General features: G+C 39.0%; 2 protein-coding genes across 5 annotated transcripts; both read right to left on the bottom strand.

Annotated features, from left to right (window-relative positions):
• Window positions 1–228: 228 nt before the first annotated feature.
• LOC143883853 (vacuolar protein sorting-associated protein 28 homolog 2) lies at window positions 229–8975 on the bottom strand. Of its 3 annotated transcripts, none has more exons than XM_077387174.1 (3): window positions 8777–8975; window positions 2972–3052; window positions 229–1091 (listed from the first exon to the last, which is right to left on the bottom strand). In XM_077387174.1, the coding sequence occupies exon 3, from the start codon at window positions 1023–1025 to the stop codon at window positions 396–398; it is 630 nt and encodes a 209-aa protein (XP_077243289.1). In that variant the 5' UTR covers window positions 1026–1091; window positions 2972–3052; window positions 8777–8975; the 3' UTR covers window positions 229–395. The 3 variants fall into 3 exon arrangements, with proteins under 3 accessions (XP_077243289.1, XP_077243288.1, XP_077243290.1); XM_077387173.1 differs by lacking the exon at window positions 8777–8975 and adding an exon at window positions 4337–4492; XM_077387175.1 differs by lacking the exon at window positions 8777–8975 and adding an exon at window positions 3996–4268.
• Window positions 8976–11284: 2309 nt separating this feature from the next.
• LOC143883852 (uncharacterized) lies at window positions 11285–13211 on the bottom strand. 2 transcript variants are annotated; one of them, XM_077387171.1, is made up of 2 exons: window positions 12410–13211; window positions 11285–11908 (listed from the first exon to the last, which is right to left on the bottom strand). In XM_077387171.1, the coding sequence occupies exons 1-2, from the start codon at window positions 13014–13016 to the stop codon at window positions 11514–11516; spliced, it is 1002 nt and encodes a 333-aa protein (XP_077243286.1). In that variant the 5' UTR covers window positions 13017–13211; the 3' UTR covers window positions 11285–11513. The 2 variants fall into 2 exon arrangements, with proteins under 2 accessions (XP_077243286.1, XP_077243287.1); XM_077387172.1 differs by having other exon boundaries at window positions 11285–11905; window positions 12410–13194.
• Between the last annotated feature and the right edge of the window lie 1542 nt (window positions 13212–14753).

Raw genomic sequence — 14753 nt, 5'->3', positions numbered from 1 at the left:
AGAGATCAAATTGATGCTAATTTGAGCACTGAAACAAACAGCTAGAGGAACAAAAGCCTCAAATTAAGATAAAATGCAATGAGATAAAGCGCAATGTCATTCTCTAATCATCTATTTAAAAAATAAACTCGACTTTCAGCATAGAAATTGACAATCTATCTTCAGTTCAACAACCAGTATCAAGCTTCTGCTAATTTACAAAAGAAATCGTCAACAGTAGCCTCAATATAGAAGAAATCGACAATCCATAACTATACCAAAATATAAGTGGTAACAAATCAATAATCAGTGCAACAACTGGCAACAAGGTTGTTCTGCTAATTTACAAAAGAAATACCATAACGACATGATATTGATTAAACTAAGCAAACGCATTCATTCACAAACTCCCGTGATCAGTTACCATCGTTAGGCAATGCAGCCATGAATGAATTGTACGAAGACTCGAGATCGAAATGCAACTGCCTTGACTGCTGCTCTGTCAGCTCATCCGCAGCTCCCATCTTTGACAGACGAGCAATCCATTCCTTCATCTTTGTCCTTCCCTCAAAGTCAGCCGGCAATATGCTGAGTTTATTTAACGAGGCCGAAAGATCCGAAAGTAACGGATGAACCTGGTCAACTGCCACCATATTCAACTTCAATGAGTCCATTGCCGTAATGAAATTTTGTACGCACTCCGCGACAGTGGCGGCTGATGTGGTAGTAGAAGCAGCCGCAGCAGACCGGTGCTCAATTGTGGCGGGGACGCCGGAGGTGACGAGGCGGTTGAGGGCCGCAGGGCAATCCATCCTGTAGGTATCAACAAAGCGCTCAATGCTAGGAATGGTGTCTTTGAGGGAGGATGTTAAGGTTTTGAATTGGGCGATGAGTTTGAGGCATTCAGGCTCGTAATCAGTGGAAGAAATAATGTCACGAACATAGGCCTTCTCGAGCTTTTCTGTTGCTTTGATGATGGCAAAGAGATCAGCAAAATTGTCGTACATTTCACGCTCACGCTTGTCATTCCAGAGCTTCACTTCCATGTCTCCTTTGATTCAGTAGCTAGGGATTTTTCCTCTTGCTTGTTCGTTTATAATGGAATGAGATAACTGCAAATCAGAAGAAGATCAGATAAAGGTAAGTTTTCCTAACACTCTGATAAGTGGCGAACAAACGAAGGAAAATGATTGTTACAAATAAGAAAGTGATTTGAGGTGGAAAGTGGTAGATTGTAATAAATATCTAGCATATCAGAAAATTTTCTAACCAACCAATAAGGATTTTTTTCTCAATTAGACTTGAGGTAAAAAACTGACCTTCCAACCAAAGGTTTGTTAGAAGTTAAAACATTAGACTTGAGATTAAAAAAAATGACCTTTCAACCAGAGATTTGTTATAACTGGCCTAATAAACCATTTCCACATTCTTTATTGAAAAAAAAGTGGATAGGAATTCTAGAAGGTATAAACATCATATTCAATTGTATGAAAATTATACACGACCTATTGGGTCTTGCTATTGAAAATATCCTCCATAGTCCATATGTCAGTCCTAACCATCTGATAAATGACTTTTACTAGTTTAACATGAACAGTGCAAATTGGTTGATCATTATAGTTATCAAGCCCATGGAGACACACAAGATATATCGATAAGAACAGCGATATGGCTAGCATATCAGCATAATATCATACAAACTCTATGGCATATGAATGACCTGCCAAGACACTACTAATAGAAATCCAAAGCCATGATTTCCTGATGTGCATATGTCAGGCTTCAATTCGTTGTTCAGAGTACATAATAATGTAGCAGAACCCGTACCCTAAGAAACAGATATGGACCATATCACTAGTTTTTTTTTTCCGAATGGTGAAGCTTTATTAATAAAGAAAACATCATTAGGTTGTGTTTAGGATAATAATTGAGTTACTGTTTCTTTTTCATGTATAACAAAAATAAGAGCAAGGGAACCATATCAGTTAGAAAATTATGCCCCAAGCCTTCTTTCCCTGGCATTTTGGACAAATGGAGCAATTCTAGCTGCAATCAACTGGCAGCATAACACCAGCACCTGCAAAGAACTTCGAAAATCTAAATCCTTCGGCAAAATTGAACACATAAGCACACGCCATCCATAATAAAACTATAATTTTGTATTATAGTCATAGTCAATCAAATTAAAAAAAAAAAAAAAATATCAATTGTTGTGCAGATGGAGGATCGATCTTACTAATTTCACACAAAAAACCCAGAACAATCGCTTTCCAAACAAAATCTCATGAACTAGTAGGTCTGAGCATTGATGGTTATCAAAGATTCATCCAACGAACTCCATACCTTAAAATTTAACCTTCTTGCTACAAAATGCATTTTCCAAACCTAATGTGACCATTCAACTCAATTCCACTGAGCACGAAAATTGAATATGTCAAGAACACAATGAAACTAATAACTCCTTGAGATCATTGGCAAAAAGCTAGTCGTCTAGGGTTCCACAAGTAGAGGGGTGTCAGCAAAGCCTTGCTTGGTAAGTGGATGTAGAGTTTGGGGAGGAAAGGAATCAGCTTTGGACTAGAGTTATTAAGAGTAAGTATGATGCAATAGAAGATATGCACCAATCAAAGAGCATGGAAGGGATTTGCAAATACAGAACATCAAGGATTTGCAGGTGCAGAACATCAATAGAAGATATGTGCCCTCGCATGTGCTATTCAGAGAAATAAAAGTTAAACATGGGTCTTCTTTCTCAGCCCCAAACTATTCATTTTCTGATCTATTCTTCTAAATATTAAATAGGTACATAGTAATGGGCTATCTATTTCAAGTGAACATTAATAAACTGAAACAGAGATGTGAAATTTTGTAAAATTCAGAAAAAGGAGAACAAACGAATAACAAATCCAAGTAAATAATAACAATCAACATTAGGGGGGTAAAATGTTATGAGTACATTCAGACAAAAACAATAACCATTTAAGGGAATTACCTCCGAGCGCTAAGGCAGATTTTGGCTTTATTCGTTTCACCCTTTAATAGAGAAAGTCTCCAGCAAGCCTGAGAAAAGTTCCTACACAATCAAGGCAGCCATGGACTTTAGAAAACAGAGATGTGAAAAGGGGAACAAACTACAATAGCAACCATTTGATTAATTATGTGTTTGTCATTGTGACCCACTATCATGTAAGAAACCTGTCAGTTTGAAACAACAGATTTCAGCCCTGTAACAAGGGGAGACTAGGAAAAAGAGATCCAATGTAAGCATCATATATAAGTGAGTATAATATTAGTATCCTTGCAATATACATTTCATAAAAGCAAAAATGATCGAAAAAAACAAATGCATGAAATATCTAAGATCTAACATTAAAAACCAATAAGAAGCAAGTATAAAGCAGTATCACCTAAATTGAAAAACAGAACAAAAACTGAAAAATTCTCCTCGCTTGCATGTATACTGACTTCACACTTTAGAATTCAACGAGCAAAAACGATTAAACAAAGAAGACACTCAATGGACAATTAACAAATAAACAATCTAACCAATTCTAGAGAACATAATCAGCAGATTCAGGAAATCTTTAAATTCAAATTATGAAACAGCAGTAGGAACCAAAAAAGTGAATTTTGCAATTGAATTAAACATTACAAATTCTGTTTTCTTAGAGAACAGCTTCAATCGATTCTGATTTTTTTTGTTGTGAAGAGATTTCATGGGATACCAATTCTCGAAGCTACAATCTAAAGGTCTAAAGACAAGACCTTTTTACCAACAAGGAAGCCAAGCGGTTATTAGATTCCGATTCTTTTGTTTTTCAAACTCTAAGCAGTATCAATTAAAACTAAAAATCAGAAAAGTTTGTGATTGAAACTGATCACCAACCATAAATTAATAGAATTGGATTATCTATTTCCCCAAAGAGAATTTATCACGTTAGATGTTAAAAGCACCACCGTAGAGCTACATAGGGTAATCATCAGCCCAAAATTAATAGAGTTAGGGATCTCTTTACCGAGAGAATTTATCAGAGCTATCAAATATTAGCATCTGCAATATGCTGTGCCGCAATTGGAATTGAGGAGGTGAGGTTTTGAAACTTGAAAGTGCGGCCTAGGTTTAAACAGATCAGATCTAGGTTTAAACAAATCTGAAACAGATCTATCTAGGTTTAAATAGATATAGGTTTAAACCGAACTGAAACAAAAGTAGGTTTAAACAGATCTAAAGAGAACTTAAAACAGATCTAGGTCTCAGGATCTGTATAAATAGATCTGTAAAGAAGAAAGAGAAAAGAACGTCCAGGTTAGAAACATAGGGAAGAAAAAGAAGAAGAAGAAGAAGAAGAAGACATACCTGGTGTTGCGTCGAGCGAGAATAGGAATAGGGATGGATTTGTGCTTTTCTTGGGTTTGTCCTGTTTGGTTCGGGGAGAAACTATGAACAGGAAAAAGGCAAATAGAAGGAGAAATTTTTTTTAAAAAAGAGACGAATGATAGAATGAAGGGCACCCTTTCGAAAATCAGCTCTTATTGGTTGATTTTTGCAAAGCCAACACGTTTTCCACTTTTTTAAGCCCATTCCACTTTTTTTTTTTGGGGGGGGGGGGGGGGGGGGGCTTCACTTTATAAAAATCCACCAATAGGGGAGCCCTTGAGCTAATTTTTGCAAGGACGCCCTTCGGCAGTGATAAATGGACCCCCTAGTTAGGTAAAATGGATGTCTTTGAACCTTCACAAATTAGTCCATTTTTTGCCTCCACAGTTCGAATGGTTAGGATGATCCTATGGATCTGATTTTTTGTGGACACCCTATCTATGTGAGGGCCTTAAAAATAAATGGTTTGGATCACCCAATTAATGTGGCCCCCACTGTATTTTAAGCGAGTTATGTGTAGGAACCGTTCTCTCTCTCTCTCTCTCTCTCTCTCTCTCTCTCTCTCTCTCTCTCTCTCTCTCTCTCTCTCTCTACATACATATATATATATATCTATCTCAGCACTGCCTTATATGGAGTCGGTTTAAGATATATGGGGGTCCATTTATCACTGCCCATAATTGTATTTCTTATCCCCTTAAAAATAAATTATAAAATGATCCTTCTTCGTAGGGGTGCAACTTGGATCGGGCTCAACCCAATTTTGGCTCGGGTTGGGTTGGCATTTCTTGAGGATTGATTGGGTTAAGGTTGAGAAAAGCCAATCCGTCATCCTTTAATTTTATCATGATTTCTTAGGGTTTTTTTTTCTTATATTTTTCTTTTTGGCCCAAGGTTAGGATTGAGAGATTTAGAAGTGGGTTGGGTTAGGGTTAACCATCCTCAACCCAAGGCTCGGGTTGGGTCGGGTTAGGGTTAAGGGAATGCTATGTCCGGTTGGGCTAGGGTTGCCCTCGGCCTAATCCAACCTGACCTAAGTTGCACCCCTACTTCTTCTTCTTTCTCTTCTCTTCTTTCCTTCTTCTGTTTTTTTGATTGATAAGCTGGGGATGAGTAGCCAAAAAACTCGAGATCGCCATTGCCTAGCTTCTTCTTTGTTCTGGCAAGGTCTGGAGTGAGAAAAATATCTCAACAATTTTTTAAGATGAGATCGCCATTTTGAGCTGTGGTCGAGGTGGGCTTCCACCTCGACCACAGCTCACCCCCGGGAGTCCTCTAAGCTTTCTCTTTCAAATTTGTAACCAAGTGAAATGTTTCAAGGAAAACCATAGAGAACCCCGTTAACACCCAGGATTTTGGCAACAGACCGACCATAAAGTTGTAAAATCCAAGATTTTAGCTATCCAAACACCACTTTAAACTAAATCTTGGATTTTATAATGTAGGATTATAAAATCCCCACAACTAAAGGCCATTCTAGGCCCGTATTATGATTGAGAACCCATTTTAGTGGAGTCAGATGTTCATGTGAATTTGATCACTGATTCTTGAAAAATATTTCAACCATATGTCAATATGTAATTTCTACTGACTAGTCTACACTAATCCTAGTTAGCATTTGTTAACAATCTTATGTGATAGAAGACATAGGTTGGGATGAATTTGTGTTATTTGTGAGAAACTTCTTCACATCAGAAGAGGTTAAAAAGAAGGATAAGTTAAAGTTTCTTCCCTAATATCTTTATAATAATTAGAGATCCTAAGAACTTGGTTCAAAGGAAAAAGAAAATACGCAATTCAAGTAATTTATTGAAAGCATTATAAATTTTGAATGTGCATAAAAAAAATATTACAAGTAAAGATGAGGTATTCAGCTTGGGTTTAATCTGTCTATAGCTTTTGTAAGGGGGATGCATGCCCAGAGGATATCCTTGATAAACACTCGTGTATGAGCGGAGAGGTGGGACTGCTTCCTATAAGAATGAAGGCTTATTCTCTAGAGTGCTCATAAAATCGAGTTATAGATCATAGCTGAAATGTGCTATCCCAATAGAATAATAACTTGTTGTGGAAGATATTGTGTGTGGTATACTTCAACTTCTTCATAAAAATGCTTATTTCAAGACTTCAGTTCACTGAGATACTTTGATAAACTTTAACTTATTTCTGCTTAGCTCATGGTTTTAATTTTTAAAATTTGAATCAATTGGGTGATTGTTACAAAGTTTATCAATTTTAAAGTTTTGATTGAGAATTTATTTACTAATATTTTGCCCCACATAAATTCTAGGGATTTGCTAGGCAATTTCGCAGAAAGCCATTTCGTGGCTGGATTTTGCATGATAGAACAACCATCTCACATGAATTAGATGAATAGGACAAAATCTGCTAAAAAGTCAACCTGTGTGGCTGCTCTTATGTGCAAAAGCCGGCCGCGAAATGGCTTTCCCCAAAATTGCCTAGAAAATCCCTAACTTCTATGTAATCATTGGACTAAGTATAACTGTTTCATGCCGACTTGATGGGCAAGTCGCAATCATGTTGGCCAGATCCACAGTCGGTGAGTATACACTGCCAGATACCCAATCTAACAAAGGGTTGCTTTCACAGATTTATGCGTGAGCGATTTTAAAAATCTTTTTATATCTTTCATTTGGTTGCCGGGTTTTTTTTGGTTCCTGGGATTTATGTGGGAGAAAAAAATCCCAGGAGATTGGTGGGGAAAAAAAAAAGTCCTAGAACTATCCTGGTAAAATAAAAATATCATGTTTGGCTGACCGGATTATGGTGGGAAAAAAAAAAACTTTGTTTGGTTGCTTGAACTGTTGGGTAGAAAAAAATTCTTCTCAAGCTTAATTTTGGTTCCTGAGTTTATTTTTGTTCCTAGGGTTATTTTGGGATGGGATGAAAAGGCAATCATTACAAAAGTGGGATTAAAAAAATTCACCATACAAGCAATCATTACAAGAGTGGGATTAAAAAAAAACCTAATGCTAAAAGGCAACCAAACATGGGATGGGACCAAAATTTTACTAAATCTTCTTGGGACCGAAATGATTTCAGCGCTCCAATGTTTTGATAAACATGCACTCACTTGTTTGTTGTGTAGTATTTAAAGGGCTTTAAGAGCTTTTTGAGAACCGTAATATCCTCTGACATGCCTTCAAATACTAAACGACAAATAAGTGGAGCGCATGTTTATCAAAACACTGGAGCGCATACATCATTTCCCCTCATTTATCATACAGTTTTTGCTTAGATTTCCAATTACAGTCATATCAAAGAAGCTTTCGGAGGAAATCGAACAATTATAGAGGGTTTTGATGGAAGTCGAAAAATTTCTTCTTCCAAAGACGAGTTTTTATATGGTGGCCGACCGTCGTTGATATTTGATCCAACAGTAGGCCACTTTTAAGAGGCTGCTATTGTATCAAATATCAAAGATGGTACTTTCATCGTACCACCTTCACGGGACTTGACGGTCGGCCACCATATAATTTCTCTCCAAAGATGCGCTTCATATTTTTGACAAGTCTTGAATCACACCTCTTCTTTAACCATTCACCTAAAGTCCCTAACCCACTACGTGTTTTCACTTCCCGCTCACCCTCGCCATTGCTCTCTCTTCTGAGATTTTGGGTTTCTCATTTGAGGGCCAGATGCGCGCCATTGTTTTCTCGCAGTTTATTTTATTTTTTGGTTACGGAGCAGCTGGTATAATGACTTGCTGACTTCTTTTCATCAGCGCTCTATAGTTTAAATGATCAAATGGCCTTCACACCTTATCTTTCATCTCTCGTGGAAAAAAAATCACTCAACCCTCTCATTTTTAGGCCAAGTTTTTAATTCACTGCCAAGTAGACCTGGCAAACGGGTGGGTCGGGCTGGGTCAACCCGCGGGTGCGGGTCACACGGGTCGGGTCAGGAGATGACCCGCTTTTTTGCAGGTCAGAATTTAGGTGACCTGCGCTGCCCGCGGGTGGGCCGGGTCAACCCGCGGGTCACCCGCAAATTCAAACAGTTTTTTATTTTTGAAAACGTTATCACTGGATTTTGATGAGGGGGGTATGGCCGGCACCGTGGGATGATCCAAACCGTCCATTAGATGGCCCACAGCCTAAATAGGTTGTGCCCCAAAAATCATTTCAATAGGTTGATCCTAACCCTCCGATCAATAGAGGGTTAGGATCAAGTGATCAACCCTCTAACATTCAAATCGGAGGGTTGGGATCAATCGGAGGGTTAGGATTGATCAGAACAAATCTCAAAAGAAAATAGAAAAAAAAAATAAAAAATTTAAAACCCTATACGGCATTTCTGATAAGAATCTGATAAAAAAAACACCTCAAAAGCAATTTATCAAACCCTAGCCCGGATCCGGTGGGATCTAAACGGAAATTAGGATGAAGAAAACCTAACCTTGGATGATCTGCTACTGCTCCTGGAAAACATAGTCTCCGACAAAGAAGCAGTCGGCGTCCTCCACAAAACCACCATATCAACAAAAAAAGAACACAAGAGAACAAATACCTCTACCAAAATAATAAAGACTTAAAACTCAGATAAGAAAACCACCATATCCCAAAAAGAAAATCTCTCCACATGAAATTCTCACCTCAAAACCACCATTTCAGCAGCAAAAGTAGCTACTGAAAAAGCAATATGTGAAGAGAACATACAACCAAACAAGCAAAGAGGCCAATACAAAAGGCCAAAAAGATACGGATACAGATAGAGAGGAAAAAAAGGAATCAAATTTTTCAAGAAAAGGTCAAAAAAATTTTCTTTTTCGATCTCTGTGTTTGAGTGATTGACTGATTGGACTGAAAGATGTGGGGATGGTTTGAGTGATTTGAGTGATTGGACTGAAAGATGTGGGGATGATCAGAAAGAACAAGACTCTTCTTGCCTTATCATTTTATTTTTATTTTAAATTTCCTTTTTGTCGTTTTTTGCTTATGAGACAGTGAGGGAGAGCATTGGAAACGGGCGAAAAAGGGCTAGGTTTCTAAAGATGTGGGCAGTTAACGACCGGGTGCCCGCCGGTTGACCCGACCCGACCCGTGTTTTTGCGGGTTGGGTCACCCGCGTGTTAGTTTTGACGGGTCACTAAAACTCAGACCCGTGCCCGCAAATTTGCTGGTGGGTCGGGTCGACCCGCGGGTCGCTTTTGCTAGGTCTACTACTAAGCACCCATCCAAAAATATAAGTGCCTACAAAACTCACTTCCAAGTTTCATTTAGGCCCCATTTGGATTGCAGGAAAAATATTTTTGGCAGAAATTTTTATCCAAGGTTTTTGTTTTTGTTTTGCATTGCACGATTTAAAGGGAAATGATATGGTTATCCCTTATTTAGAGGGATAATATAAATTTAGGGAAATGATAAATGCGATCCTTTTCATTACTTGGGATACCCAGCTACAGTGTTTTTATGACTGCAAAGGGGTTGATGTACTTCACATTTAAAGGAATGAACGGACTTGATTGCCACGTAAAATGCAGCTGAGTGTCCCAAGTGATGAAAAGGGGGCATTTATCATTTTCCTAAATTTAAGGTCCCTCTATTTGATAAAACTCAAACCCCACCGGATCAAGTTTTTTTTTTTTCTCGTGTTTAATCAAATAAATAGACACACAAATAATAGACTGAACATTCTAACTTCTTTTTAAAATTATAGCGGTGTACAATGTAAGTTGGAGCTACTAGGACTCTCCGATGGACTGTGGGAATAGAAATGAATCGTGACTAAGACATAGGTGGATCGATCTGATCCGAAGGGGATCCATTGACACCTTGAATGTAACAGAGAAGAAAGAACTGATATAGCTACACGTAACTAAAGCTTCCCTCTCCTTCACTAAATTTGTCAAACACCACCGACCCAATTTGGCAGCATGGCCAAATCCGTGCCAGCTTTTACCTAACCAACAAAAGAGGCGTTTCCTCTGCTTTTGGGGTGGAAGCATACTTGAATGTCACCATCTACAAAGTGGGCGGCAAAGAAAACATATGGCCCTCGTTGTGTTGTGTGTTGTATTTGTACCATCAACAAAGAAGAACGATAAGGTAAGGAAGCTTAGGTTATTTCTAAGGAATTCTGATCTATCGAATAGTCAATCCCGTGGAAGAAGATAGACAAGATACGTGTCTAATTATTTCAAGGTGTTGGGTTTTTTGTCTTAATTTACAGCCATTAGGTTGAAACTACAACAATCAACTACTTAGCTTTTCTTAATGGAACCCTAATGCTCTGTTTGGTTGATGGGTTTTTTTTTTACCCAGGATTTATGTGGGTAAAGGTTTAGTGGTCACATCTGCTTTTTCTTGCTGACATCAACAAAATCTTATCTTGAAAATGGTGTTCTCTCTTTCTCTCTCTACTCTCTCTCTCCACTCATCATAATATCTTTCTCTAATTAATGCTTGTCCCCTCTTTTGTCTCCTACCTTTACCCACATAAATCCCAGGTAAAAAAAAAAACCCAGCAACCAAACAGAGCATAAATGGTTGCCATTTGGATAAATGTCTTTCAGGAAGGAGCAACTGACTTTCTTTTTACCATATTTTCCTTGTTTCCTGGACTATCCCAGTCTCCTTAGGTGAAGAAATCTGTGTTTTGCCTTATAAAGTGAATCAAAACTCCTTTTAACATGGTACTTAATGAACCCATCAACTGAGAACTAACTACATAGTCTGTCCGCTAGGAATAGGATTTCCACCTAGGCTTGTTACTTTATGGAAAGCAAGTGAACTCCAGAATTCTGTCTTGTCAAGGGAAAAAAAGAGGCGGTTTTCCAGGGATTTCCTTTCACGGGAACGCAAGTGAACAGATCCTAAAGAAAAATTTACTTTATAAGTAAGGGATTGCTCAGTTTTGATAATGGCACTACTCCGTAAAGCAGCTAATAAATCAGAATCCAAGGAATTAAAGAAACGTTCCTTATTTTCCAATCATTTTTTTACAGATCTTACTCTAGTTATCAACTTATCATCTGTATAAGTAAATGAAAAACAAAACAAAAAAAGCCCAAATCAGAAATTCAAGCAAACCACCATTTCCTAGCATGGCTAAAATCTGAAGAAAAATAAATACGTTTTTTTCTTCAGATAAAAACAAAAAACGAGAGAGAACAAAAAGAAACAGCTTCAACCGTTTAATGGCTTCCACGATTGACCATATCCATATAATGCTTAAACGATTCTTGCCTCTGCAGTCTTATTTCTTCATTGAATTTTTTTATGAACGCTTCGACTCGCCGATTCAACTCGTCCTGACTCGGAGACGGCTCCTTCCGGAGTCTCCCTGAAACCGGCGACGGCGACGGTGACGGAGACGATCTCCGGTCATTCATCGTCTCCGATTTCTTCATAACAGGGGAAGATGCCGCCTCAAGCGTGTCGGTTCTAGGGCGACCGTGCGTTTCCCAAGTGTCAGATTTCTTCAGGTGCCTTGCCAGCGGGATCGGACGGCCGTCCGTTATCGTCTTCCACGTGCTCTCTAACGTTTCGTTTCGTTTCGATTTCGAAACTCCCAGAGCCTTGAACCCTGCTGGAAAATGAAAAGAAACTGAAATACTGAAAAGATTTGTCTTTTTAAATATTTTCAAAAGAGAAGGGTATTTTTGTATTTACACACACAACAATTTTCAAACGCTTAGTCAGAGACGGGACTATTTCTAACGGCGTTAACATCTAGTCGGTATGTCTAACGGCAGCTAGAACTAGAGAAAACATTTCTCGACTGCAGGAATTTTCTGAAAATATGTACGGAAATGAAAAATATTTCTAAAATTTCTTACTTTTTTAGCCTTCAATTTTTAGCCTAGTCAATTTTTAGCCTTCAATTTACACACAGGAAATAAAACGTTATGCCTAACATGCGCCGGGAGATCAACAGCGCATGTTAGAATCATCACGGTCTACCTGTCAACCGCCGCGATTCCCCTTTTTCCGACCAAAAGACACAAAAAAAAATAATCAGTTCCGCTAACGTGAGCAAAAGCACTGACAGCGCACGTTAGACTGAATAGACGAAAAGAAGAGAGATTACCTTCAGGACTCGCTTTCACGCTTTTCCGGTGACCGAACCTTTTGGAAACCAGAGGTTTCTCCGTCCCAAACGAATATTCCGACGGAATCTCCGTCGAATCTGTCCTCGTCAGCTGCCAATCCGATCTGGAAATGACGAAATCATCCTCTTCATCCCTTCTCTCCACATCACCAATCGCCTTCATATCCGAAACCCTAGCAACCGGCTCATCGTACGCCGGCACCGGTGAAACCTCATAATCCGGCCGGATCTGAGCCGGACTTTTCAAAACAGCACCCTCGTAACCGGCATGAATCGGAAAATCCGACCGGATCTCGGCCGGATTTTTCATCGGCACGGATTCAAGATTCTCCTCATCAGCCTTATGCTGAAATCTCGATGAGGCGGCGATGGTGATAATGATGCCATTAATGACGAAGTAGAGATAGGGAGGGGTTAGCCATGAAAGCAGAGTATTCCACAACAGAGGGATTTCATAAACCAGAAAATCAAATACCAAAGGAACAGAGAGCTTCAAAACCAGAGCCATGGATAGAACAGCGGTGGAGAGGAGAAAAACTTTCAGAGAGAAAATCCAGCTACTTGAACTCCGAGAAAAGATGGCCATTTTTTTCTGATCTAGAGAGCTTTGAATTCGCCTGAAAAATGTAGAAAAGCGAGAGAAAGGTGAGAAAAGGCGTAATTTTGAACTGTAAAGAGAGAAGTGGAGCGACAGGGATGATATATAGGGGGAGGAGTTTTGTACTTTTGTCTACGAGTTGGGCGATTAAATCTCAACCGTTTATTCCAAATCGTGGTGATCGTTGTTTATGTAGTGGGAGATGTGGGTTCGGTTACTCGAGTTCTGCTGCTGCAGTAGAGGTAGGCCCCACCCCACCTCCTGATAGTCTCTCTGTACCAACCTCTTTACAGGGTCCGTTTTACATGGTCATTTAGGATTCACAAGTAACTAGTATAAGAATTAGGAACACCTATTTTTTGAATTTTAAAATGGCACTTTTCTGCAACGGTCATATAATCGACCGTTACCGGCGGAGGTGGTAGCAGGAAATCTCAAGTGTCGGTCCCATAAGGACCGGGCTTTCCATGTGAGGAAACCGGAATCTTTTTGCACCACCGAGTCTCATGATTTTTTTAAGGAAAATAAAATGTAACAACACCTCACCTGTGTTTTGCTCTTTCCTAAAAGACACAGTCTGGATGCTGTTCTTGATCTAATCCGTTGATCTGATCATTTATTCTAGCATGAATGTGCGTTCGGGATGGGACCAAAGCCATGGCATTTGCCTCATGCCCTCATGATGCTCTAACTAAGAGGTCAATAGTCTTGATCTCACATGCACACACTCTCTATGCGCCCTTGATCTCACGTGCACACACACCCTCTAGGACCCAAAAATTGCTTTTCACCATTGATCGTAAAAATTATTTAAGGTCATGAAAAATCATTCCATGGAATAATTGTGGGCCCACCAAGTGTATAAGAGGAGAGGAGGGATAGACTTGAGTTGGTACTTGGTGAGAATGGAGATAGTATCAGCAATCCTTAAAAAATAGGGAAAAAATAATACCTACTTAGCTTTTCTGATTTTTATGAGTTTTTCATACTTCTCTCACTCCCACAGTCCCACCCTCTCCTGGCTATCTCTTGGCCCCTCGATTATTCCATGGAATATTTTTTCAATGTTGCCAAACATGACCTTAATCTCACCACATAAATGGCTTGTCCTTCGTAACAAGGCAAATGATAAGTCCTAACTCCTAACCAACATTCTCTGGACCCTGCCAAAGTAACGTCTACGTGATGAGATTTGTTGGGAACAACAAGTATGGCAAAAATGAGGTTGAGAACACCTTGATTTGTTAATCCTAGGACCATGATCCGTCTGGCCTCTTCTGGGTTCTGTAAATTATAAAAGCTAAACCGTTGATCTTAGTAGTCCTTTATCTTACACATGGGATGTCCGTTCGCTGTGAGACCAAGATCATACGGGTTGCCACATGACCAATGGTCTCTATTACTTGTACATAAACTCAAGGTACATGGCCCTCCACAAATCATTTTAATTAAATTATTTACTATGTAATGTTTTATTATAAAGAGTTTAAGTTTATAAAGGAATGAACGTGTGAAAGCATCAATGGAGACGTGGAAGAGAGAAGAAAAGCGTGTGTGGATGGATGATGGGCAGCCATGTCTTGTAAATATGATTGTAAATACTTAACTGAATTCACCAATTTTTTTGTCTTATCTTTAGCAACCCATTCTTTTTTTCTTTGTCAGCAGGTCAAGCACCACGCGTCCCTTGTCCACGTGGCAATCTTCTATTTGTTAGAAACTGGT

The sequence above is a fragment of the Tasmannia lanceolata genome, unplaced genomic scaffold, assembly GCF_043159265.1.
Source record: "Tasmannia lanceolata isolate RefF3 unplaced genomic scaffold, GAP_Taslan_0.1 ptg000008l, whole genome shotgun sequence".
In the NCBI taxonomy this organism is placed as follows: domain Eukaryota; kingdom Viridiplantae; phylum Streptophyta; class Magnoliopsida; order Canellales; family Winteraceae; genus Tasmannia; species Tasmannia lanceolata.
The sequence above is the reverse complement of the archived record's forward strand: the minus strand, read 5'-3'. Positions and strand labels throughout refer to the sequence as shown.

What these genes read in the sequence shown, in the direction of transcription:
- LOC143883853 (XM_077387174.1), bottom strand. Translation starts at nt 1,025, where the DNA reads ATGGAAGTGAAGCTCTGGAATGACAAGCGTGAGCGTGAAATGTACGAC.
- LOC143883852 (XM_077387171.1), bottom strand. Translation starts at nt 13,016, where the DNA reads ATGGCCATCTTTTCTCGGAGTTCAAGTAGCTGGATTTTCTCTCTGAAA. An exon ending in CGTGAAAGCGAGTCCTGAAG is followed by an intron (nt 11,909 to 12,409) that starts GTAATCTCTCTT and finishes TTCATTTTCCAG; the next exon opens with CAGGGTTCAAGGCTCTGGGA.